The sequence below is a fragment of the Theropithecus gelada genome, chromosome 7b (genome assembly GCF_003255815.1).
Source record: "Theropithecus gelada isolate Dixy chromosome 7b, Tgel_1.0, whole genome shotgun sequence".
In the NCBI taxonomy this organism is placed as follows: domain Eukaryota; kingdom Metazoa; phylum Chordata; class Mammalia; order Primates; family Cercopithecidae; genus Theropithecus; species Theropithecus gelada.
In genome coordinates this window covers 3,767,337-3,794,951 of record NC_037675.1, presented here as the reverse complement: position 1 = coordinate 3,794,951, position 27,615 = coordinate 3,767,337, and the positions used below count along the sequence as shown (strand labels likewise).

The following is a 27,615-nucleotide window of genomic DNA, read 5'->3' as shown; positions in this document are numbered from 1 at the left end:
GGATATTGCAAACATTTATTGACCATACACTGCGAAGACCATTCAGTCCCAACAGACTCTGGCTGGCTGGCTGCCTCAGTGCTCAATAGCTGACTGAATCCCTACTTGGAGGAGCCAGTGCTCCAGAGAAATGGCATTGCCCATTTAGAAAAATATTTCTTGGAAATCAAGAACAAGCCTCAAGGGGTCGTTTATTTCATTCACTTCTTCCTCCCTGTGGATTATTTTAAAATTTGCTAGAGAGAAGATGTTTACTCAGACTAGACATTTTACCTACATTCAAAATCCCTGCCTTGGGAAGGAAGAACAAAGAAAAGAAACTAAGATTTAGAGAGTTTTCAGCTCCAGGGCACACAGCAAGCTAGAGGCAGACATGGGCTGGAGCCCGAACGCCCCCTTCCAGGGTTGATTCCTCTCCAACACGCTGCCCCAGGTTGGTGGGGATGTTCAGGATCTGCATTTTTCATCCACTAAGGTTAGAGACTCCCATAGAGCCACCTTCTCACCCAAAGTAAGTTCCCAGTCACACCTGCTTGAAAATGGTCTTGAATCTGACCAGCCAGCGCTGGTACCAGGTTCCTGTTGAACTTTGGATCTCAATGAATTCATCCATTTGCTTGGGAGTTTTGATGTTGGAAACCTGAAAAGTAAAAATGGGATATAGAGAATCTGAACCCCACTTTGTGTCAGAGCTTTCAATGTGTAGTTTAATGTAACTATTTAAACTGATTTAGGAATAGAGGAGTCTTTGATTTCTCAAAGAGCGTACGCGAAAAAAAATCAAAAACAGTTTCCATCACCTCCTCCAATAAACTTTTCATCTAGGGATAAAGACAAGTCATAGAGTGTCTCCATCTCTTTCTTCAGCCGAAGGACTGAGGATATGAGGAGATAACAGAAGAAAAATACAGATGGGACTGGACAATCCGAGGGGAGAAAGCAGCCCCTGGAAAGTGGACAACCGACTCATCATTTCCAGAGCACTAGGTCTAAGACAGCTTGGCTATTCTTTTTTAAACCGAAAAAACAGTTTTGTTTTGTTTTGTTTTGTTTTTTGAGACAGAGTCTCACTCTGTCACCAGGCTGGAGTGCAGTGGCACCATCTCGGCTAACTGCAACCTCCACTTCCTGGGTTCAAACAATTCTCCTGCCTCAGCCTCCCGAGTAGCCGGGACTACAGGCGCGCACCACCACACCCAGGTACTTTTTTTGTATTTTTTAGTAGAGACAGGGCTTCACCATGTTGGCCAGGATGGTCTCGATCTCTTGGCCTCATGATCTGCCTGCCTCGGCCTCCCACAGTGCTGGGCTTACTGACGTGAGCCACTGCACCTAGCCAAAACAGTGGTTCTTAAGCTTTTGGGAGGTCTAGATGCCCATTTGAGAATCTGCTAAAGGCATAGGCTCTCTTCCCAGAAATGTCAAGGACATGACCACACTGTGAGCCTCCTGGACTCATCTTGCCACTCCCAGCTATGCAGCCTTTGCAAATGATCTTCCGCCTGAGGTCAGACACAGAAGCGTCAGAACTAACAGCAGACTCTGCAGCAGAACTCTTGGCTGGAGCTGGGTTTCAAGCTAATCAACACCTTCATGGATGTTATGAACCCCAGCGACAGCCAAAGGAGGCTAAAGGGAAGTTAACACCAACTCAGGAAGCACCTCAAAAACCACACCCCAAAGCCTTAAGTTATCCTCTCAAATGTCGATTTTTCCTTTCTTTACTCCTTGGGGAAAATATCACTGTCTTCCTTTGGGATTAGGGAGTGGGTGTGTTGACAACTTCAAGCACAGTTACTCACTCTAATTTACGATTCATTAGAACAATTGCCTATGATTCAGTCTAAATTAGAATATGGCCTGTGTTACCCCAGACCTGCAGATCGTGGGTTCTCAACCGAATGCTTCAACTCCTTCTCCTTCCAAAGGTTTCACTGCGAGTTTGTGAGGCAGCCAACAGGGCTGGTAAAATCTAGAGCTCACAGCACACGCACCAACTAAGAGTCTGACTGCCCTAAGCTCTCCCTCCAGGCCACTGAATACATCTGTGAGCGTGTCTGCTGATGGGGCACACACAGGAGTAAGACAGGCAAGGCCATCAAGCTGGGCTGAGGACCCGCCCCTTATCGCCAACCACAGGCCAGCTCTCTGAGGTCAGTTACCACTTTCTGGTTATCTCTCTTTTTTCATTTCTTTTTCTGGCCCATCCAGTCATTTACTTCTACGTCATTAATATAATCATCAGGTCAGTATAAAATACTGAGCCCATAACCTTTTTTAAGTCCCTCTTCCTGTTGGGTTAAAACTAAAAGCAGAAGTTATGCCTCAGAACCTAGTAACTGGCATGCATGCTGGGATAAGACCAACTCCAAAACTTCATAACTCTCCACACATTGATTTCTGCCTGAACTTCCTTCCTCCAGGTGCACACCCACCCCGAAAATGAGGAACTCTGATCCTAAAAGGCTTTTGTGTCTGAAAATTGGCATTTTTATTGATTTCCTAGCTAAGATCTCATTCTTCAGCATTCGGCGGCTGCATTTGTTAAAATAACTAAATGGGAGGCCACTCAATGGAGGTGGCTCTAATGCCCTGGGTTGCCACATTATCAAGCAGAAACCTAACTCAGAATTTTAAAGAAAATGAAACAAGCTCAGCCAATCCCAGTTGGCTGAGTGGGCACTGGCTATATTATCTTGAACTTCCACTGGAATAATCCAAATGAGGCAATGGCTCAAACTCTAGCCCAGCAAATACTTTCTCTTCTCTGCCTCCATGTTCGACTTATAAAAGCCTCTCCCTCTGCTCCTTCGGTAAAGCCCTGACCCACTTCCAGTGTGAGCTACCCGACTGATGAATCACTGTCTCCGTAAATAAACTCTCTAAAATTTTAATGTGCCAAAGTTTCTCTTTAACACAGTAGAATGCATTGTCAGGAGAGAATGTGGGATCACTTCTCCAAAAAATGGGCTCCCAGTGGGGCAAGCCCATTTGGTTGGTGTAGAAGGGGTCCTTCCAGAAGCAACAGTTAGGAAATGCCTGGCTGAGTACCACTGCGTGGAACCTTCTGTACAAGATGCCCTAGGGCAAGATGCGAGTGGGGAGGAGCTGATAGTCTGCGTGGGCAGGCAAAGGCAGACAGGCAGAACAGGGTGGGGTGGACTCCTCCTGGGACAGTCTGTGCGTTTGAAATAAATCTGTTAATAACTGCTGGAGGCATGGGGAAATCCCAGAGAGACACTCTCAGATTTAAAACACTAGTAACCTACTATGCATAAGCAAGGAGAAACTGTTTTATTCCAAAGGGAGAAGAATAGAGAGAAGGCAGAGGAAAAGAGGTGGAGAGACTGAAAGGGAGGAGGGGCAGGGAGAAAGGAAGGAGAAGGCTGCACTCTGCGATGTAATTCCTCTGTTCACAAATGTTCAGGAAGCCCATTCAATCCCAAACGCTTGGTATGAGTGATGTCTGTGTCTGTGTGTCTGTCTTAATGTGTGTCTGTGTGTGTGTCTTAATGTGTATGTGTGTTTCTGTGTTTGTGTTCCTGTGTCTGTGTATCTCTGTGTCTGCCTTTTTTTTTTTTTTTTTTTTTTGAGACGGAGTCTCGCTCTGTCGCCCAGGCTGGAGTGCAGTGGCTGGATCTCAGCTCACTGCAAGCTCCGCCTCCCGGGTTCACGCCATTCTCCTGCCTCAGCCTCCCAAGTAGCTGGGACTACAGGCGCCCGCCACCTCGCCCGGCTAGTTTTTTGTATTTTTTTAGTAGAGATGGGGTTTCACCGTGTTAGCCAGGATGGTCTCGATCGCCTGACCTCGTGATCCGCCCGTCTCGGCCTCCCAAAGTGCTGGGATTACAGGCTTAAGCCACCGCGCCCGGCCCTCTGTGTCTGTCTTAATGTGTGTCTATGTGTCTCTGCATCTGCATGTCTGTTTTAATGTGTGTTTGTGTGTGTGTCCCTGTGTGTCCGTGTGTTCCTGTGTCTGTGTCTGTGTGTCTTAATGTGTGTCTGTGTCTGTGTGTTTCTGTGTTTGTGTTCCCGTGTCTGTGTGTCTGTGTCTGTGTGTCTGTCTTAATCTGTCTGTGTCTGCGTGTCTCTGTGTCTGTCTGTCTTCTTGTGTGTCCCTGTGTGTCCTTGTGTTCCTGTGTCTGTGTCTGTGTGTCTTAATGTGTGTCTGTGTCTGTGTGTTTCTGTGTTTGTGTTCCCGTGTCTGTGTGTCTGTGTGTCTGTCTTAATGTGTCTGTCTGTGTGTCTCTGTGTCTGTCATCTCGTGTGTCTGTGTGTGTCTCTGTGTGTCCGTGTGTTCCTGTGTCTGTGTGTCTCTGTATGGGTGCCTATGTCTGTGTGTGTCTCCATGTCTTTGTGTATGTGCTTGTGTGTGCCTGTGTTTCAGGCCAGGTTGATGTAGTGCAAAAACCAATCCAGCCAATGTGGAGTCAGAGACTGGAGGCAGAGACAGAAGACCATGGAAACATCTTCCAGAAATAAGCAGCAGCTCAGAGAGAAACTTGGACTTCCTCTGGCCATGGAACGAGGCAGCAGGGGCAGAGTGGCAGGACTGAGCCAAGTACACCCAGAAGCCTCACCAATGTGTGGCTTCCACACCTGCAGCACAGCGAGAGCACTACAGGCCATCACAGAGTCGGCGGGGATGGAAGATTGGGAGAATCATTGTGACCCTTAACATCTTCCATTTGGAGCATTTCTGTTCATTATGCTTCTTAATAAATGTTTGCAGTACATGCTCTCACTTATAAGTGGGAGTTAAATGATGAGAACTTATGAACACAAAGAAGGGGACAACCAACACTGAGGGGTCCACTTGGTCGTGGAGGGTGGGAGGAGGGAGGGGGCAGAAAAGATAACTATTGGGTGCTGGGCTTAATACCTGGGTGACAAAATAATCTGTACAACAAACCCCTGTGACACAAGTTCACCTATATAACAAACCTTCACATGTACTCCTGAACCTAAAATAGAAGTTTTTAAAAAAAAAGGAAAAAGATTGGTCCCATATTTCAGATATTTTAGAAGCAGTAGAATTGAGAAAATATCCCACTGATGAATTTTCCATAAAATTTATAACTTGAGTTAATTTATGAAAAAATGTCATAATTTAAATAATGATTAACATCTGTCTAGCACTTACTCCAAGCCAGGCACTGGTTTTCGTTGTTGGTGGTGGTGGTGGTGTTTTTGGTGTTTTATTTAATCCTTACAATAGCCACATTTATAGATATGATTATCCTTCTTTTCTCCATGAGAAAAATGAGGCACGGAGAGTACCTTGCCTAAGGCCACACAGCTAGAAAGTGTCAAAACTGGGATTTGATACTTTGGGTGCAGATGCTTAGCCACCGTGTGATCCTGCCTGAAAAGCAGAGGTTTTAAGTAACAGGTTAACAAGGGTAAATGGTTTACTCGAAACTGAAATTATGGAAGCTAAAAAATCAAAAGCAGTGAATCAAAATTAGGTAGGAGTTACTCCAGGAAGGTTTCCTTGAGAAAATGGATTTGAAGTGGGGGAAGTTATAGAAACAGGTGCACAAAGATGCCTGTAGCCTCCTGGTTTGTCAGAGCACGGCAGGCAGGAAGACGGCATCTCTGTAACTATCAGGCCATCATCATGGAAATTACCATTTACCATTCTGTTTTGTTTATTTTTGTTTTGCTTTGTTTGCTTTTAAAACTGGCGAGAAACAAAATTCAGACTAATAGCCAATGATGGTAAGGGTGTAAGGAAATGGGTCCCCTATTGCCTGTGGCATTGTAGATTGGTACAACCCAGTTGAAATGTATTATGATTTGGCAATATATCTCAAGAGCTATAAAAATATCCAAGCTCTCTGAGCCAGCACTTTCATTTCTAGGAGTCTACTCCTGGAAATAAAACACTCCTAGAACATGAAGGGGAAGGAACTATGTGCACAAGAAGGTTCATTGCACTAATATTTACAGGAACAAGGTAGTACCACTGGATAAATAAGCTTCTAACATTAGAGACATGTTAGGAAAACTGTGTTAATGTTCATAACACTACTGTTTATTAAAATGATGATTATGAATACTAGGAGACAACATGTAAAATGATAATGAGTGCTACAGTGTTAAATAATATGTACACATAAATATACATACATATGCTGATCCCCAGAGAAATCTGTTTATTTCTGTTACCATTTTTTTTTCAGACACAGTCTTGCTCTGTTGTCTAGGCTGGAGTGCAGAGGCACTATCTCAGCTCACTGCAACCTCTACATCCTGGGTTTAAGCAATTCTCATGCCTCAGCCTCCTGAGTAGCTGGGATTATAGGCACATTCCACCACACCCAGCTAATTTTTTTGTATTTTTAGTAGAGACGGGGTTTTGCCATGTTGGCCAGGCTGGTCTTGAATGCCTGACTTCAAGTGATCTGCCAGCCTTAGCCTCTGACGTGGTTTGGCTCTGTGTTCCCACACAAATCTCATCTTGAATTGTACTCCCATAATTCCCACATGTTGTGGGAGGGACATGATGGGAGATAATTTTAATCATGGGGGTGGTTTCCCCCATACTGTTCTCATGGTAGTGAATAAGTCTCATGAGATCTGATAGGTTTATCAGAGGTTTCTGCTTTTGCAAATTCCTCATTTTCTCTTGCCGCCACCATGTAAGAAGTGCCTTTCACCACCTGCCATGATTCTGAGGCTTCCCCAGCCACATGGAACTGTAAGTCCAATTAAACCTCTTTTTCCTCCCAGTCTCGGGTATGTCTTTATCAGCAGCATGAAAATGGACTAATACAGCCTTCCAAAGTGCTGGGATTACAGGCATGAGCCACTGCGCCTGGCACCATTTTTAAAAACAACTAGCAACCTAAGGAAAAACCTCGAAGGATATCCATCAAAATGCAAAGAATAATTATTATAAAGTAACAGCAATATCAGAGTCTTTATTCTCCTTTTGACAAATTTTCTGTTATGTGCTTAAATTACTTTTTAGCAAACCAAAGCAGTGAAGAGGAGAACCTCCTTCTTATTGGCAGGCAACCCCACACTCACCGTGAACACTTTCTCTGGGGTCCCCTTAGCTCTCATGTTGGTGTCATGGACTTGCTTGAGAATCATCCAGGCTTCGTCATGTTTTCCCATCTGGTGAAACCAAGGAAAGACACAGGAAAAATTCATTGCTGACTATGCCTCCTGTTCATTAGGGGTGGAAAATCCGACGAACTCAATGGGAATGTTGATACGAGCATTCCTACCAGGTCTGAGGCAATTGCATGTGGACTCATTACCATCTAGGACCTGTGAAAGACCAGGACAAGCTTCCATCCCCAGCCAGTCTTACAAGGATAATAAGGTCGTGCTTTCAAGGTGTAAATGCTAGGTAGTATTATCATTATACACTCTAAGTAACTAATCGCAGTTATTAGGTTCCTCACTGATGAGATAAGGCAAAGAAACAATGTGTTACAGGTTGAACTGTGTCCCCCCAAAAAAGATATGGTGAAGTCCTAATCCCCAGTACCACAGAGAGTGACTTTATTTGGAAATAGGGTTGTGGCAAGTGCAATTAGCTAAATTAAGATGAGGATATTCTGGAGTGGGTGGAGCCCTGATTCAACAGAACAGCTGCCCTTATAGGAAGACATCCATATGGAGACACAGAGGCATGCAGGGAGGATGCCATGTGATGATGAAGGCCACGACTGGAGTGATGCAGCTGCAAGCCAGGGAACCGTCAAAATTGCCGCAAACCACCAGAATCTGGAAGGGGCAAGGAAGGAGTCTCCCCTACAGTTTTCTGAGGGAGCATGACCTTGCTGCTGCTTTGATTTGGGACTTCAAGCCTCTGAAACTGTGAGACAAATCTGTCTTTTAAAGTCACTCAGTTTGTGGCATTTTGCTACAGCAGCCCTAGGACACTCCTATCCGACCAAGGGTGCAAAACTCCCTGTTGCATCTGCCTCCTGATCAAAGGGGCAATGAACAGGGACATTCAACGTGGAGGATCACTCTGCAGAAGGCTTAGGAAGGAGGCAGAGAAGTAGACTCTGCAGACTGGGGCTGGAAGAGCCTCAAGGTCCTGTTGCCCCTCTGCCTGCTCCGGTACTGTCTGACTTCTGCAAGCAGGAGGCTCCCCCGCTGTTGGAAGGCTCATGGGACTCATCTCTCAGGACACAGATGCAGCTGTGGGGACCCTGTGTAGCTAAGAGACCCGAAAGGCTTGGGAGCAGCAAGAAGCTGTACCATAGCTCTCACTGCCAAACACAGAAAAACAGCAGCTCTAAAGAGCTTGCTTCCTTCCTTCCTTCCTTCCTTCATTTACTTACTGAGACAGGGTCTCTATTTGTTACCCAGAGTAGAGTGCAGTGACACAACCATGGCTCTCTGCAGGCTTGATCTCTGGGGCCCAAGCAGTCCTCCCACCTCAGCCTCCATGTAGCTGGGACCACAGGCATGCATGCACCAAATCGCTCAGCTAATTTTTTTTATTTTTGTAGAGATGAGGTCGCCCTATGTAGCCCAGGCTAAAAAACTTCCTAATCAGGACCTCGGGGGACAGTGGGTGCCGTGAGGCAGCTCAGGAGCTGCCTTCCACCATTGCACAGTCTTGGGAAGGAGCTCCTGCTCTGGGCTCCACAAGCTCTTGAACCTTCCAGCATTTACAGTCCGTGAATCCATGACCTGCCACCATCACAGCAGGCAGGGTGCCAGATTTAATGATGAGTGAGGTCAGCCAACCTGGGGGAGTTTGCAACGCGTAAGCAGCAGAGGATGTGGGACTAGGGACTGAGAGAAGGAAGCAAGGCTGGATTCCGGTGGCTGTTTTGTCGCTCTCCCCCTGGTGGAAAAGCACTGACTCACCTCTAGCAGAAACCGTGGGCTCTCTGGCATGAACTTCAGGGCCACCATGGACACAGTGCAGGGCAGAGCACAGACGATGACAAACACTCTCCAGCTATGGAAGTGGTAATTGGTCCCCATGCTGAAGCCCCAGCCTGCAAAGGAGCAGTCAGTCAAAGGATTTCTGGGACATGATCTTTTCCTCTACAGAAGAGTGACTCTGAAGCCCTGGCTCACAAATTTCAGGGCACAAGATAATCACCCAGGGAGGTGGTTAAAATGCAGACTCCTCAGCTGTGCCTCCAAAGCTTCTGAGTGGTAAGTCTGGGATAGGAGCTGCATCTTGACAAATCTGCAAAATGATATTTCTCACATTGCAAATTTGTCAAAATCTGCATTCTGACAAATCCCCAGGTCCAGGCCTGGCCTGACATTTACAGAGCCTTGGATAAGAGTACAAACAGAAGCAATAGGCCATATCTCTATAGAATCATTGTATTTTTAAGATGGCAAATTGTTAAATGAAATCTATTCTATCTGCCTGCCTTGACAAGCAACAAGCTAGAAGTCTAGGCCCAGAATTTATACCCACATGTGCCACATCCCCTTTTCAGTCCCCCAACCCCTCCTTCCAAGTGAGGGATCTCATGCAGACATGCGTGGACACACCACTGTGATGAGAATGGGCACTCCTGTCTTGATTTCTTGAGTCTACGGGAATTCCTGGGTCCTGAGCACCCACAGCATAATCTGGATGGAGATGGGGATGGGGGTCATGGCCTCAGAGATCCCTTGCCTCGCGGGAAGGGGTGCAGCCAGAGGAAGGCCAGAGCAGTGCCTCATACGGCCCAGGGCTTCTATTGGAGATCCCTCTTTCCAACGTCAAAGGGCAATGCCAGCTCCAGCTGATTCCAGTGCAAAGGGTTCAGGACCCCATTTTGAAAAACACTGTAAGTTGTTATATGACTACACAATTTTTTTAAATGAGAGACTGAACTTCTACATTCAAAGGCATCCTATCATCATTGAAATGGGAAGATAACTAGCTCCTATTCAATCATCATTATTGAAAGCATTGCTAAAACTCATCTTCAGAAATTACATTGAAGCATTGTTTTGAATATCCTCATGGGTAGCAAACTTCCCTCTTTTAAGTAATAAAGTGGAAAGAGCCTAGACTTTTGCAGTCACAGAGATCAGAGTTCTGGTCTGATCCTATGGAATCGCATTCGTGGGTTTTCACATTTGTCATGTGTGAACGCTCCTAGCAACCCATCATACTTCACCTGCTTTGAGAGTACATTTGATTTTTTTTAGAAATAGCTCCATGACATTTAGTGCCAAGGATGTTGAATAAAATAGATAAATATCAGCAAAGATCAGCAGAAGAATTTAAAAAAAAATAGAGCCGAGATTATAAAATAGACTGGTTTTCTCATGCCATGAAGTATTTCTGAAGACAATTCAAATGGTATTTGTGAAAGACAAGACTATGTAAATAAATATATCGATTTATAAAGTTTAGAGGGCAATAGTTATTTTGATATAAAACTTCTATTTCATTTACTTAGAAATATAACATATGGCCAACTCCAGTGGCAAACAGCTTGCCTTGAATTTTTATTACTCTGTTGTGGTTCAACTTGTTCTACACGCAGCAGACTCTTAACCAATTATCTGCTGTTCCTGCAGACATTTTCTACTCTATTTGTACAATTAAAAGACTAGGTAGAGGGAATCCAAGTTTGGAAATGTGGGACTGTGGTCCCTTGGACACCTTTGGCCACAGCAACTGAACACACACCTCATCCAATACACTCAATCAGAATCGAATCTCTTTTTGCACAGCTTGGTCTCTTATCATCTCACTGAGGCTTGTTCGTTCACTTTAATTTTAATTTAAAAACCTTTTCTTTCTCCTGGGAGTAACACTAGAAAGAGGGAGATAAAACCATAGCAATATTTACACATTCTCAGCTCATGTGCAAAAACTATTCTGGCATCATTAGAAGTAAAGGTGATCAAAACCACACAGCAGTCAAACTCAGATGGATAACCAAGGAAGAGGGGCAGAAGCAGTTATGTTTATAAAGTATTCTGCTTCAAAAAGATCTTTTTCTTTATTATAATATGCACAAATTATACAAAATCCATTATTCCCTCACGCCTCTCTGACTTTTATGGTGATTTCAGTAATCTGCATTTATCACATTCATTAGGCACATCTTCAGGGCCTTAAATTAAATAAAATTAAATGGCAAACTGCTTCCAAATATTTGGAACAATATTAATTTGGAGGAAGAGATTGTTCTGTTTGCTGATCTTCTAGCTTGCCCTACTTTTCTCTGTCAGGATTTCACAAACAGCTGGTAATGCTGACTACAATGGGAATTAATCTTCCATAATATATCCATTTTTTTCTGAGCTTTACCCATGAGTTCACAGGAAAACATTCTGAGCTTTGTAATTTTCTTTCTCAATGAGCCAGTCACTCAAATTCCTGGTGCCAAGACTTTCCCTTACTTCAGTTTTGCAAAATCAATTAAACAGACTACACAAGCTGTACACACAAATATCAGTCTCTTCTCTAAAGTTACACTTGCATTTGTTAGAGGATTAATGCATTAGGCACATTGGAAAATACCATCAAATGTCTGGTTCACTGTGGACAAAACATCCGAGGCTTAAGGTAAATAATGGCTCTTGTTACACTGTGATTCTAGCCTACCATATTTCTAGGATGGATTTCCCACAAGTGAACGCCTGTTTCAATTAAGCCTATCATCCAGGAGGCTTCTATTTTAAAATGGAGTATAAAAGTCACAGATATCATACAGGCATACACATAGGGAAATGTCCTGTCCATTTGGGGTAAAATAATTTTTTTAATTTTTTATTTCCACAGGTTATTGGGGAAGAGGTGGTGTTTGGTTACATGAGTAAGTTCTTTAGTGGTGATTTGTGAGATTTTGGTGCACCCATCACCCAAGCAGTATACACTGCACACAATTTGTAGTCTTTTATACCTCACCCCCTTCCCACCCTTTCCCCGAGTCCCCAAAGTCCATTGTGTCATTCTTACGCCTTTGCATCCTCATAGCTTAGCTCCTACTTATGAGTGAGAACTTACGACGTTTGGTTTTCCATTCCTGAGTTACTTCACTTAGAATAATAATCTCATTTGGGGTAAAGTATTTAACCACAAGCAATGCTGTCAGCCTGCAGTGGTCAGACAGTTACCATGGGGGCCCTCTGCCATGGACATCCCATCTATGTTGGTCAACATGTCCCAAACCTGAATTCTTTTATTGCTTTCCTAGAAATCAGACACTGACACAGTAGTGTGTGCATTTGCGTAAGTGTGTGTGTTTGTGAAGTGAAAAAAAGATGCAGTTTGTAGTGACTATTGTGGGTTGCTAGCTTCCCTCACAACATCCTCCTGCCTTTTCTTCACCACTGCGTTGCACACCTGTGGTTTCGGTGAGACTGACCCTATCCCTAGCTCCAGGGATGGGGACAGAAGTGGATCTAAACCCTTCTGGACCTGCATCCCCTGGTGTATAGTGGTTGGCTGTGGTGGACACATGACCAAGGCTGATCCAATCAGAAGGAAGTCAAAGACCCTTTCTCATTGGTCGAGTGTGAGGGTGGGCTTTCCCCATGAAACAAGTAGTCTGCAAATAGAAAGCCTGGTATTGCTAATGCTTCCAGGAGGGAAGTTAGCCTGAGTACTAGAATTATCCTGGAATTTTTCTCAACATTAATTCCTCTGTGTACCCCAAGAATTGCCAAAGGTTCGGGCTGGCAGGTATATCTACAGCTGATTCTTTTTGTGTCCTTTCTCCCCTCCATTTTACAGGTGAGGGAACCCAGGCTGAAAAAATGGATTGACTTGTCCCATATCACACAGCACCACTATTTGGATTCAGCTTTTATTCAGATGTAAGTTGCTTCCCTCCATAAAAGGGTTTTCAATCACTTCATTTAAATGTGAAAATAGGCCGGGCACTATGGCTCACACCTGTAATCCCAGCACTTTGGGAGGCTGAGGCGGGTGGATCACTTGAGGTCGGGCGTTGGAGACCAGCCTGGCCAACATGGTAAAACCTCGACTCAACTAAAAATACAAAAATTAGCTGGGTGTGGTGGCTCACACCTGTAATCCCAGCTACTTGGGTGACTGAGACACGAATATTGCTTGAACCTGGGAGGCAGAGGTTGCAGTGAACTGAGATCATGCCACTGCACTCCAGGCTGGGTGATAGAGCGACACTCTGTCTCAGGGAAAAAAAAAAAAAAAGTGACAATAATCCCTTAGTATTCAAACATTTGGATCAACTAACAGGGAAAATGATATTATATCAAGAATTGTGAGGGAAAAAAGGAAAAAAAAGCAATGCCTCAAAACCATATAATCAACAGCATAGTACATGGGCAATTAAAGTGTGCATTTGAGTGAGGGATAAATTGCAGAACCTGATAGTAGCAGCAATACAATTTTGTATCTAAAATTATGGAGAACTAGAGTGACAGAATTGACTGGACCTGCATCCCCTGGTGTATAGTGGTTTATTTTACTATTCCTTTATTTCACTATTCTTTATTTCACTATTCCTGTTCATATTTATCCTGTTTCTGATATATTTCAACTCTTTATTTCACTATTCCTGTTCATATTTATCCTGTTTCTGATATAAAATCCAGTGAATTTTCAAGTGCTAGATATGGCAAAGACAACATGGTCTTCCCAAAACCACTTCCTCTACTTTGTGGGCACACAGCTAGATTGTTACCCAGTGTCCCCTGCAGGAGGGTGTGGGCATGTTACAGATCAGGGGCCACTGGAATATGAGCAGAGATGGTGAGTGTGCTCTACTTCCTGGCCTTTAGCCAGTCTACAACTGCCCAATCTCTTTCCCCAAACCAAAGACCTTGTAAACTGTGTGTTGAAGATGACAGAATGACACAATGGAAGGAGTCTAAACTCCAGAATTTTCGATGGAGTGGAGCCACCTGCAGATCAGGAATGCCAGCCGGACCTCGCATAAGGGAGAAGCTTTCACTGTGTTAAAACACTGAGATTTCAGGGTTTATCAGTTTGTCAGGGTAATGTACCCAGTAACAGCTTAACTAATATAGTAGGTACTGTCTAAACCAAAGCTTGTTCTTAAAAAGGTATACATGGAGCCTCCGTGAGCCTCCATTAGCTCAGAAAGCACAGCAGAGAGGGTCATATTTAAAACAAGGCAATAAATAGGTGGTAAAGTGTCGGTCAGCTTCAGGGGCAAGTGTCTGCTACCCCCTCGGGGTCTGAGGATTCTAAATCACTGCTAAACCTATACTCATAATCAGTGATTTACCAAAAATGATTTTGAATGATGATGAGAGTATTACTCAGTATACTCCAAAAGCAGAATCAAAGTCAAAATTGCTGCCTTCTCCCTACTTTGCTCTTGATGAAACCAGTAGTAAAAGTTGATGTTTCCATGTCTCTGTCCCCCAGAGAATACAGTGCTTACAATTATCCAGGAAAATAAAATTGTCCCGGCTGAAACCATGACCTTGTCTATAAGGGCTGCTGCACTTCCACAGTCAAACAAGAGTGACAGCAGGCACTAAGGTAGAAAGAGTACAAGCCTACCGCACCTGAGGGGACATCAGGACTCCAGCCCCCACTCCACCACATGCCGGGGACATGGTCTTGAGCGAGTCACCAACTTCTCTTGGCTTTTGTCACTTACCTGTCATCTATAAAATGAGGTTACCAAAGCCTAACTTGCTCAGGGGGAGGAGGGCTGGAGGAGATGAAAGTTGAAATTATTTCAAATAAAAGTAAGGAAACAAGAAAAGGAGAGAGGGAAAGAGACAGGGAAGAATGAAGGAAAGGAAGGAAGGAGGAAGAGAGGGAGGACAGGATATATTTTTCAAAAAAGACATGTGAATTGAAATTAACAATGTGTCTGCAATGTTAGAAGTTGTTAAGAAAGATCAAGGTCACATATGGGAACTGTGCGTGAGTACATGAAATAAGGCTGAGGATAGGAACTATTGTTTGGGTGCAGGAGTCATAGAAACAGGGGCCCCTAGGCTGTTTTGAGCCATGGCTCACCATAGTGTGGAATGATGCTCCAGGCCATGGCAGATGCGTAGAGGCCCCCAGTCATCCAGAAGATGCCCAGCCAACTGAGGTGTTCTCCTCGCTTCTCCCGAGACAAGAATTCAGAAAAATAGGCAAAAACAATTGGCAGAGCACCCCCAATACTGCAGAGGGAAAAGTCCAGAGAGAAAGAATCAAGTCATACACTAAAAATGGTCACAGCAGAAACCAAGTTGCCTATACCCCACCTTAGACTCTGTGGTGAAATGACCCAGTTAATTTGAGGGACCAGCCAGGTAGTTCCTCTCTACATGTGGGAAGCAGTCTTGGATTATTTTGACACTGCATGCTGACTTCAGAGGCTAATCCTAACCCTAACTCTTTCTAAGGTTCAACTTTAATATGGTATCCTGAAAGTCAAACACAAACTCAATCAGTCCAAGGGTTTCTGGAGTTATCTCTCAGAGCTAGAGTACCAGAATGGATGGGCCATTGGTCTGGGAGGGTCCAGCTCCAGCTCCCTAAGAACATACCCGATGCCTGAGATGAGTCGGCAGAAGAGGAAGGCTCCATATCCCTGCACGAAGGAAGAGAGGGAGGCGAAGGAGGCATTGACGGCCAGAGACATGCTGAGGACTCGCTTCCTTCCCAGCTTATCAGCCAGGCCTCCCAGGATGAAGGCCCCCGCCATCATTCCCAAGTAGACTATCATCCCTGCAATGAGGGGAAGGAGGGGCGAGAATAGAGAGAAAAGACAAAAGATTAGATTCTATATAATGTTTATAAAATACAGTGTTCATTTTTACTTATCCTAGAATTTCTGTGTCATAGATACAAAATGGTGGAATGTGATATTTGTGGCAAATTGGAAGTACTATACAAATACAACCTTTTACAAATGTTATCTTAAAAATGGCCTTACCAGGTTTATACACATGTACACAGACTAACGCATATCAACCAAAACTGAGATAGCTGTTAAGACCACCCATTTAGGTGCATCATCTGCAGACAAGGGAAATGCTGTAATTTTTTAAGCAAGGAAAATGTTTGTGTTGCAAAAGCCCTCAACTGGTAGATTATGTTTAAGGAGAGAATTTCCAGGGTAAAGTGTGGCAAAGTGCATATGGGAAATGTTAGGAAGGAAGAACATGGTAGAAGTGAAAAACAGCAATTGAAAGCAACACCAGCTATGTTATTACCACCCAAGAAGGACCTTTCTTCAAGCTACAACCAATGTCTAGGCTTAAGGAAATGTAGCATATTTGTATATGGTGTGAGATAAGGGTCCAGTTTCACTCTTCTGCATGTAAAATCCAGTTTTCCCAATGCAACTTATTGAAGAGACTGTTTTTCCCCTATTGTGTGTTCTTGTCACTTTTGTTGTAAATCAATTGACCATAAATGTGTGAATTTATTTCTAAGCTCTCTATGCTGTTCCATTGGTCTATATGTCTGTGTTTATGCCAGTACCATTTTTTTAAAATCACTATAATTTTGTAGTATATTTGAAAGCAAGTAGTGTGATGCCATCAACTTTGCTCCTTTAGCTCAAGACTGCTTTCCCTATCCAAATCTTTTGTGGTTCTATATGAATTTTAGGATTTTTTTTTCTATTTCTATGAAAAATGCCATTGGAAGTTTGATAGGGACTGCATTGAATCCGTAGATTACTTTGGGCAATATAGATACTTTAAAATATTAATTCTTTCTATTCATAAACATGGGATATCTTTCCATCTATTTGTGTCTTCTTCTATTTCTTTGTCAATGTCTTACAGTTTTCAGTATAAAGACCTTTCATTTCTTTGGTTAAATTCATTCCTAAGTACTTTTTAATGTTATCATAAATGAGATTGTTTCTTAGATTTCGTTTTCAGATACTTCATTGTTAGTATATAGAAACACTACTATTTTTTATGTTGGTTTCTTATTTTGCAGCTTTACTGAATTTGTTTATTAGTTCTAACAATTTTTTGGTGGCATCTTTAGGGTTTTCTATGTATAAGATGCCATCTGCAGAAACCATTTTACTTCTTCATTTCTGATTTGGATGCCTTTTATTTCTTTTTCTTGCCTAATTGCTCTGTGTTGAATAGAAGTGGCAAGAGTGAGCATTCTTGTCTTCTTGCTGATATTAGGGGGAAAGCTTTCAGCTTTTCATCATTGATTATGATTGTCAGTTGTGAGCTTGTCATACATGGCCTTCTATACCTAATTTGTTGAGAATTTTTATCATGAAAAGATGCTGAAGTTTTGTCAAATGCTTTTTCTGCATCTATTAAGATGATCATATGATTTTTATCCATTATTATGTTAATATGGTATATCACTTTTATTGATTTGCACATGTTTAAACATCTGTTCATGCCAGGCACAAATCTCACTTGATCGTGGTGTATGATCCTTTTAATGTGCTGCTGAATTTAATTTGCTAGTATTTTGTAGAAGATTATTGCATCTGTGTCCATCAGGAATATTGACCTGTAATTTTCTTTCCTTGTAGTGTTCTTCTCTGGCTTTGGTATCAGAGTAATGCTGGACTTGTAAAATGAGTTTGTAATATTCCTTCCCCTTCAATGTTCTGGAAGAGTTTGAGAAAGGTTGGCATTAATTATTCTTTAAATGTTTGGTAGAATTCAACAGTAAAGCCAGCAGGTCCTAGGCTTTTCTTTGTTGAGAGGTTTTTGGTTACTAATTCAATCTCTTTAGTCATTACTGGTTTGTTAAGATTTTCTATTTCTTCACAACTGAGTCTTGGTGGATTGCATGTTTCTAGGTATGTATGCATTTCTTCCAGATTACACAACTTGTTGTGTGTAACTTTTCATAATAGTATCTGTGATCCTTCATATTTCTGTGGTATCAGTTGTAATGTCTTCTCTTTCATTTCTGATTTTATTTGAGCCTTCTTTTTCCTTAGTCTAGCTAAAAGTTTGTCAGTTTTGCTTATCTTTTCAAAAAACCAGCTCGTTGCTTTAACTATTACACTTTGCTGCTCTTTATAGATAGCGTTGGTTAGATTCCTTCGCTCTACGTTAGTCCATTCTTTCTTCATCTGCTCACCCCCAGTATTGCTTGCCAAGTGAGGAATGGTTCCATCCTTTCAAGGAGATAAACAATAAAATGTAAGATTATCTCTGAGTGAGAAAAAAGGTGCCCAATAAAGATATCTGTCAGGTATTATTAAAACCCAGAAGAAGAGCAAACCTTGGATATAATTCACTCAATGTGGGAAGGCTTCCAAGAGAAAGACGTTGAGCTGTTCTTGAAAGACAAACAGAATTTAGTCTGATTTCCATTTGGTGACTGAGGCAAAAAGAAAGTCTGATATGTTTGGGCAACTTCTTGTAAGTGGCCTAGCATGAGTACAGCATAGTTCATGTAGGGGAACCTGATGAGGGTTCAGGCTAGAGGGTAGGACAGAAGCCAGATCATAAACGTGTGTGTGTGTGTGTGTGTGTGTGTGTGTGTGAGAGAGAGAAAATGTAGATGTATGGATGCATGTATGTGTGATTGTGTGTGTGCACATGGGTGTTTGCATGTATGTGTATGGGCCCATAAATTGAAAGCAGGGAGAGCGAAAAGAGACTTAGAGGAGTGGTCCAGAGATTTGCTGAGAGCTAGTCTCTATACCCCATACCCTGATTCCACCCCAGAGAAAAACACTAGCACCCAATAAAAGTCTGTTTTTTCTTTTACTTCAATAAAGCTATCTTCAGCACTTCTCAAACTTTACTGTGCACATAAATCACCTGGGGATCTTGTCAAAATCATATTTTGATACAGCAGGCCCGAGAACAGGCCCTGAGATTCTGCATCTCTAACAAGCTGCCAGCTGAGGCCAGTGCTGCTGGTCTGGGGACCACATTTTGAGTAGCAAGAGGCTAGAGCACATCTGTCCTCCTGTAAACAGTAAACAGTGATGAGAATCCAGGCCTTAGAACCCAAAGATCTCATTCATTAGTTGTACAATTTGGGAGCAAAACCTCTCACTTTCTGAGGGTATTAATCACCTCATTTATAAACTGATTACTGAACTAGAGATGATCTCCAAGTTGCCTTCCCATTCATTAATTTTACATTAATTTTTTTAAAATGTAAATAATGAAAGATGAAGTACTGTGGATTTCCCAGGAAGAAGATATTCAGATTAAAAACATAAACTCAGACACAAATGTTTGATTAGACTACTTAAGGCCATACAAGGCATCTTTATGACATTGTACACATGGATCAAAATATCACAGGTGCTCCAAAATAGGTACAACTATGATAAATCAATTTTAAAAAATCAAATAACAATAATAAAGATCTCATTAACAAAAAAGTGGCCTCTAGCCTACCAGTTTGCAATCTTAGCAATGAACACTGTGCAGCTATGAAGTTATTGTCTCTCAGCTCCAAAGCCACCCTTCTGGACCTTACTTGGTCCACAAATCCCAGCCACTCTCTGCTAGGCTCTGCCAACAGAGGGCGCTAGAGGGAGGCTTCAAGGCTGGGGAAGGAAGAAAGGACCCGTCCTTTCTGTTCCTGTAGTTTCACCCTGACTGCAGCAATTCCTTTCCAGACAGCAGCTGCACCCAATTAGCACAAGCCACATTGCACTTCATTCTCCTCTCCAACACCAGCAACTGCCAGCCAGGGCCTGTCTTCAGAGAGCTGAGTTGCAGCTTCATGGAACCCCTTTTCAAGATTCTAAGTTATAATCATTCCAATCTCTTTCCTTTATTCTCCAAGCCCTAGGGGAGGCAGCTTCTCCCTGCATGTACTACCTCAGTGATACTTTTCAAAAGCATTTCAACCCACCCTGTTAATAATTTTTACATTAAAATCTCTCTTTTCAAATAACTGGTATGATTTCTGTCTCCTGACTATCCCATGACTGATCTAGACACCTAGACAAATTGAAAAACTTTAGAAGTCAGATGTTGAATTCAACCCCTTAATTTCACCAGACGAGGAGGCTGAGCCCCAGAAAGGGTCAATAACTTGCCCAGAACCTCAATGCTGGCCGAAGACCTGCTGGCACTGCATTTCTGGTCTCCTGGTTCCAGGCCTGGTGCTTTCACTACTAAACCTCACTGTCCAAGGCCATGGAGGTACCAGAGAGAATAAGAAGAGCTTTTCAAATGCTGTCTTTGAAATCTAGGAAAAGGAAGAATGAAGGAAAAATGGGCCTATCACCAGGGAAGGGAAATACCAAATTAACAATGTCTCTGGAATGTTTATGTTATTAGATTCATTTAAAATCTGTCTTTAGCAAAAGAAATTTAAAAAATACATTTGGAAAATTAGAGTGCAATGGAGTTATCAAAAATTACTTTAGTGTGAAGCAGATAAGGAACTAGTTAGAAAGCTAGAAATTCAATCATCCTTCAATTTCACTCAGCAAGCTCAGTGGCATATTAGGGAAATGACCCTAATATACTGAGATTTTTGAGGAAATTGAAAACCAGGATTGCTACTTGCAGAGTAGAGGAGGAGGAGGAGGAGGAGGGGGAGGAGGAGGAGGAGATTGAAAGGAGGAGGGATGTAGCGGAGTGGAAGAGACTTTTAGTTGGTGGTAACACAACAAAGGAAATAGAATACCCCTCCTTGGAAGAGGGAGGAGCCTGCAGTGACAGGCATCAGGCAAGAAAGATCCCAATTCTGAGACTGAGACATCTGGGCCGTGGTCCTGGCTCCATGATTACCACAGCATGACTGTGGGCTGCCCATTCAGCCTCTCTGACCATTATCGCATCTTTGTAAAATTCAGTGCTCATCTTCGCAGTTGTTAGGATGATATAGGGGAGTGGATTTAAAGTATCTAGCAAAATGCCTGGCACCAAAGTAAATGCACAATTAATAAAAGCTGCTATTGATATTATTAGCAGTACAACTTAAAATTAGTACCCTGGAAAGCCACAGGATTAGAAAAATAAAAATAAGATGGTGATATTTTAAAAACAAGTCAATCATATACGAAAGGAATATGAGGAAAGAGGATACAGAATAGCAGAGGAAACTTATTTTTAGTAGTATGCCCTTTAAATGTACCTCCCTCTCGCCTTACCTGGAGAAGGAGCCAGGTTCCAATAAAAAGCTTTTTTGAAAAATATTTTTGAAGTTTCCTCTAACAAGACTTTGAAGGGGGGGAAATTTTTTTTTCTTTTTTTTTTTTTTTTTTTTTTTTGCTAACTCAGATTTCTTCAGTTCCCACGTTAAATTTTATCTCCTTAGAAAGCCATCCCTGATGTTCCAAACTAAGGCTCCACTAACTTTTTCTATAAAGGGATAGAGCATAGATATTTTACTTGTAAAATGTACTTTGCCAATCTTCTATGGTCTCTGTCACATCATATTATTATTCCTAAGTTTACAGCCCTTTACGAATGTAAAAAAAAAAAAAATAGGTCACAGGTTTGTAGGCCATAGTTTGTTGGTTCCTGTTCCAAATTTCAGTTGCCCCTCATAGTCTTTTGGCAGTGTACCATTGCTTTTCCTTTGTATCGCATGTCTCTAGTTGATATTGTATATTTATTTGTTTGATATTTGCCAAACTCCTGTGACTGTAAACTCCTGGAGGAAGGGACCATGTTGATTTTGCTTGAGCAGAGTTCACCACTGTTTCTCTAGCACAGAGGTGTACACGTAGTAGGTACTCCATTAATATTTGTTCAACACATAAAATAATATAAAAGTAATTCCTATTCACTGTAGGAAAATCTGAAGACTATCCCCCAAAACGTATAAAAGGTAAAGCAAAAATCTATCCATCATACCACCACTCAGAGACAGCTGTTAGCAGCCTTTATTTTTGTATTTGTATTCGTATGTGTATAACTGCATACTGTATTTACACGATAGAAACCTTTTTCTATTGAAAGCTTCATAGTCTAGCTTTTCACTTAATAAACAACTCAGCAAAGAATATTTTTTGCATATGTCTTTGTTGGTGTTTCTAGTTATTTGTTCAGAATAGATTCCAAGAAATTGAATCATGAGATCAAAGGAGATCAACAAGTTGGTGGCTCTTGAGACACAATGCCAAATATCCCTCCAGAGAGCTGGCAGATAGCAGAAACCTCTTTCCAGCTTTAGAGATGCTTTTCACACCGACAGAGTATTTCCTCTCCACACCAGAGGCAGCAGGATAAGATGTACTATCAGACCGCACTGGCTTACCATGGTGACATGAAAGCAGAGGCCCTGCGTGGGTGAGCTTCTTTATTTAGCAATTAACCAAAGACAAAGAAGACACTTCTAGCCTTTTTCTTGCTTGAATATGTAGAAATTAAATGCATTCATTATCCTGAGAGGATTATGAGCTTCTTTTTCCTGCAGCGACTCAAATATTTATTTGACTGTATGCATATGCTTCCCAGGGATAAAAATCAGCATCTTCCAACTAAACCATCTCCATTCCATCTATAATAACATCTCTAAAAAGTAATTCCTGTCATTTCCATTCCATTTATTTATTACTCAACCAAATATACCCCCCTTGGAGGGTAATATTCTCTTGGACTAGCGCGTGGGGTTCACAGTCCCTCAAAGTGGTAAATGTGATAAATGTTTTAACGTATATGGGAATCCCACAAAGAACTCTCACTTTGGTATTAAATCATGGAGGAACATCAGGGTATCCATTTGCACACCCTATGAAATAAGACGCATTGGGTAAGTCAGTCAGGTGCTTTGTTTATGTGGCATCTGGATGCTTGGAAACTTCTGGATGAGTAAACACTTTATTTTGGGTCAAAAAGGTTTGGCTTAAACACGTCATCTAGTGGAAACTAATCTAGAATCACCAGGTTAGACTTTTCTAGTCTTTTATGGGTCCAGTAAACTCAAGTGAATGAATCTTCAGAAGTGGGTTAACTTGTCCATTCTCTTGGTAGTTGGAACTGTTTCCTAAATGTCACATAAGATATTTGGATACAAATGTGTAGAGGAGAAATGAAGGGACAAAATTAGCATTTGTTGATTTCCTGCCATATGTAAGATAGTATGATAGGTCACATGTCTAATAATTTCAATTTGTCATTCCAACCTTGTGAGGGAGGTACTAATGGCTTCATTTAACAGATGAAGAAACTGAGGTTAAGAGATTTCCTCTCTGACCACAATTATTAAAGTGTAAGTAAACTTTCCCAATATCTGATGAAAGAACCTAGGATTATAGTTGAGTGAGTCACCAATGCCCCAAATTATGACATAGCCCATGAGGAAAGATACACCAATGCTCTTCAAGGACAGCAGGGTTGGGGTGAGGCATTTGTCACTCTGCCTGAGGATGCAACATTCTCACTCGCCCTGGTCCCTCAGCTCAGGGCAAACCACAGCACAGCAGAAGAGCAAAACCACCCCTCCTGGAAGTTCTAGATTCTGAATGTTTCTAATAGGCCCAGAGGTTAGGGTCTATAGGCAGATCGGAGAGTCTGAGAGACAGAAGCCCCTTGCTTCAGCAACATTGTGTAAGGACAGAGCCTTAAATCAGGAAGAGGTTCTCTCTCCAACTATATACAGGAGAAACTGAAGACTTTGCCTGGCAGCCTAGAGACTTTATCATCACAGGAGATGAATAGCCAAGATGAAACCATGAGACAACATTCTGGGCCAAGCAGTGAGCAATGAGGGGACCCAGACCTCAGGGTCCTGGCTGTGTCTTTGGTGAGTAGAGACATATCCACAGCCACAGTGGAAGCAGCTGCAACAGAAAGGATTTAAGACATCAGGGAGGTTTCTGGCTGGGGTTTACCCTAGCCTTGGGGCAAAGGAGTATCTGTCACTTTCCTTAATCTTCTCTCAAGCTAAAAAGAAGAGACATTAAGAAAGATTCCCTGAGGATACTGCAAGAACACTGAAATTGCCTTGTTTGCATACCACTACACTAGAGATGTTTCAGAAAAGCCACTTCCCTTTTGGTACCTCCTATCCAGAATGACTCCAGGTAAGACGGGTGAGAGGAGGTGCCATCTGGGCCAGTGGAGGTATGACACCTCTGACAGCTCTCCTGGGCACTGTGGGCATCTCAAATAGGATCATAACCCAATGAAGCTCAGAGATGCCTCTGCCATTTCACTTAAGACCAAGTTGTGGTCATTTCTAGAGGGTGGAATATCGTGTCTGATGAGATATAGGAGTAGTCCAGGGGTCTCATAAGAGGGCAAAAGCAGAAGCCAACAGGGCCCAGGTAGGTTATACAAATGGGTGATACTTCCAGGCATCCCTAATAGGGAGTGTGGTGACTGAGGAATACATGTCCATCTAAAGGGAGCAGCCACCACCTAACTTCAGTCAACTGCTACGTTACAGAAGATAGACCCTATTCCTACGGTTTCAAAAAGAACCAGAAATCTAGATTTTTAAATAAAATCTCTGAGTTTTAAAACACTACTAGCCAAACAGTAGTCTCACCTACTATTTGAGAACCCTGTGTGAAGAGATTTGTGCAGGCTTGAATAGTATGTTTAGAAAATGAGTATTCATATTAAAAAAAAAAAAATAGGCAACTCCGGGGTCAAATCTCTTAATCCTATGACAGTTATTGTTAATCTGCTATTGACCCTTTTATCAAGTATTGAGCAACCCCTGGATACTGATGTCCTATGCTCTCTCCCACTTCAGAGTCTTCACACTGCTCTTTCCTCTATCTAGAATGTTCTTTGTTCACATCTTTGCATGGCTGGCTCCTTCTCATATTTCAGGCAAAATCTTAAAGAGGCCTTCACTGACCATCCATCCTCAACAGCCTCTCTCTCCAACAGGTGGAATCGTAAAGACCAGTTAGCAGGCCACCACGTGTGTTTCAAGTGAATGACACTGATGACTTGGACCAGGTGGGTAGGTAGAAGAAAGTGGTAAGAAGTGGCTGGATTCTGGGTGCATTTTAAAGGTAGTGTCTAGAGGAAGGGTGGTAATGAAAGCAGACAATGAACATGATCCCTGAAGAAGTGAGTGGCAATACACAAGAAATTCAAGGACTGAGCACTGAGACATTCCAACATTTAAAGGCCAGGAAGATGAAGAGAGACCAGTGATGGAGAACAAGAAGGAGCAGCCAATGGGCAGCTGGAAAACGATGAGACAGAGGTAGCTTAGATGTCCAATAAAGAAAGTGCATCAAGAAGGAGAGAGTGGTCAACAGTTGCAGTTGCTGTAAATAGGTGAATAAGCTGAGGATGAGAGCTGACTGCTGAACTGAGCAAGTGAGGCCAGGAGTGATCTAGACAAGAACAGGTTTCTGAAGAGGGAAGGATTAACTCCTGCTTAAAGATGCAGTGTCCTCACTCATTCATCCTACTGAAAGAGGGTTCAAGTGAGAAGAGGAAGTAAGGAACTGGGTTCAGTTAATTTTACCAGAAAGGGAATAGAAAAGACATATGTGGGATCAAGACTGAAGAAATGTGTGGTGTGCTGGTGGGAATGATTCCATAGAGAGAAAAATATTGATGAAGAGGAGTTGCAAAATGATGAGGAAAAGGATTGCAAAAGTGATGTTCTGGGGAGGTGAGAGGGGATGGGATACAGGGAGACCAGTGAGCCTTACAGCTCCTCCACAGTTACAAGAATACGGGGTCAGCACAGAGGCAGCGAGGAAGGTAAGTGTGATAGCAGGAGCTGTGGAAGTTCTTCTCTGGTTGCTTCTGTTGTTCTAAGTTCAGGAGGAACTGAGTTTATTAATCCGAGAGTGAAGATGAGGAAGAGATGCTGGAAATTGGAAAATAGTAGATAAGACACAAAATAACTATCGAGGAGAGAGTGAAGGGATGAGGGAAATGAAGGATGATGGCTGGCAGCACAGAGGATCCTCTGGAGGCTCTGGCTCATGAATTTAGTGAGGCCAGTGGGCAACATTGTATGTTCTGTGTTCCTGACCACCCATATGCAGCAACGGGGTTTAGGGACAGACGGAAGAAAAGTTGGATGCAACCAGGGGTGGGGAACAGAGCAGAGTAAGAGAGGTGCAATGAAGCTGGTGATGTGAATGGGAAGTGACTGTGATTATGGACATGGACATTAAGCTCAGTGAGGAATGTGGTGAGAACAAGGGGGTAATGAGAGATTAAAAGGCTAAAGATTGGAGAGGATTTTAAGGAAATGACAGACCAGGATAATGGAAATCACTTATTAAAATCTCCAAGGACAATAATAGAAATACGGTTGGAATGTGACAGTGATGAACCTGGAACTAAAATTCTCCAGGAATGAGAACACATGGCCCAGGGGTCAGTGGATGACTGCAACCAGAATGTGTAGTAAGTGATAGTCTCTGATGACAAGAGATTCGAATATGAGATCTTTTAGTGAGGAGAGAGGGAGAATGGCCTGGAAATGTCCAGGGGGAGCAAGAAAGAGCAATGGTACAAGAGTGGAGGCTGTAATGGGGCAAAGAGCTAATTTTTGCATCTAAGGCTGCAGGGCTAATTAACATCCTCAGAGGAGAAGGGGGAAACATAGGGGAATGGAGGCATGTACAGTGCCATAGGGGAATGCAAATGTGGGTGGTAAGGGGTGTCCTGGCAGACACGAACCTCTCACGGTGATTGACATACGGGGATAAAGAGCATAATGAAATTAGTCCTGATCTTGGTGGCAAGGCTGGTAGTACTGGGGAGAAAAAATGCTGGGAAGCCTACCAAGAATACATTGAATTCTAGAATCTTCTCACTCCTGGCAGTGGAAAAATGGAAGTCAGAGAGAGCCATCTAGTTTTTTGTTTTGTTTTGTTTTGTTTTTTGGCTTTTTCTTTACTAAAATGTTGGCTCCATGACGGGACAGGAGGGACTTACACCTCTTGTTCATCAGTAAACAAGCCCATGAGTAAGTTGACTCTTTAAGGAGCTATTGAATAAAGTGAAAAATTAAAAATATACAAATACAAGCTCATATTTACTGTATCCTAACTGTGTGCCAGGACTGTGATGAGTCCTTTATGTGCTTTATCTTATTTAATCCTCACAATGCTTCTGAAGGCAGGTACTAATATATTTTAATCTCAGATTAAGAAACCAAGGTTAAGGAGGTTAAGTGACTTGTGTAAGATGATAGGGTTAGTGATGTAGCCAAGATATGAAGTCAAACAGCCTACCTTTAAAAACTTTATGCCTGTGATAGACTCTGTTGGTCACGTTCCCAACAGCCTTTTTCCCTCTTCTTCCTTGCTAAGGGAACCCTGACTTTTGTTCACGTATTAAATGTGTTCAGAGAGATTGCCTCCCAAGACACACTCAACTCTAGGGGATCAATCGTAGTTAATTTAAGATGGTCATCTTCATCCACTTCTTCTTGCCAGTGATTAATCTAGGCAAGCCATAAGACTTGGTGGACACCTGCCAGATGATTGGAAAGTCATTATTGGGGGACATAGAGCTTAGAGCTATGGTGGCCATCTTGTGACCTCAAGGAAACGTAAAGAGAATCACAGACATGCCAACCTCATGCCCTGACATCAGTGAGTCATTGAACCAATTCTGGTACTACCTACTTTGAAAATTCTTGGTCAATAAATAATGAGTATCTTCATGATTCAAAGCTATTGTTACCAGAAGCCAAATGCACCCTATATACATGCTGCCTCCTAAAAAAGAAACCATACTAATGAAAGATGATCTGATTGGTTTAAATAATCATCACTTATGAGCAAACAGCAAGACAACTTGGCAGAGGGGAAAGAATTCTGTGCCAATAGTCAGGAGTCCCAGATT

The 27,615-nt window shown here is 42.5% G+C and overlaps 1 protein-coding gene across 3 annotated transcripts in view; it reads right to left on the bottom strand.

The window, feature by feature from the left end:
- The window catches only part of SV2B (synaptic vesicle glycoprotein 2B), a 181,846-nt gene that overhangs the window by 28,683 nt on the left and 125,548 nt on the right, over positions 1-27,615 (bottom strand). For 2 of the 3 annotated variants that reach the window (XM_025391791.1, XM_025391793.1), the window contains 5 exons: positions 15,454-15,634; positions 14,933-15,084; positions 8,845-8,978; positions 7,036-7,125; positions 530-640 (listed from right to left, as the gene is read on the bottom strand). In XM_025391791.1, coding sequence (XP_025247576.1) covers positions 530-640; positions 7,036-7,125; positions 8,845-8,978; positions 14,933-15,084; positions 15,454-15,634 — 668 coding nt within the window. The remainder of the gene's footprint in view (positions 1-529; positions 641-7,035; positions 7,126-8,844; positions 8,979-14,932; positions 15,085-15,453; positions 15,635-27,615) is intronic. The other variant, XM_025391792.1, reaches the window with a different exon arrangement.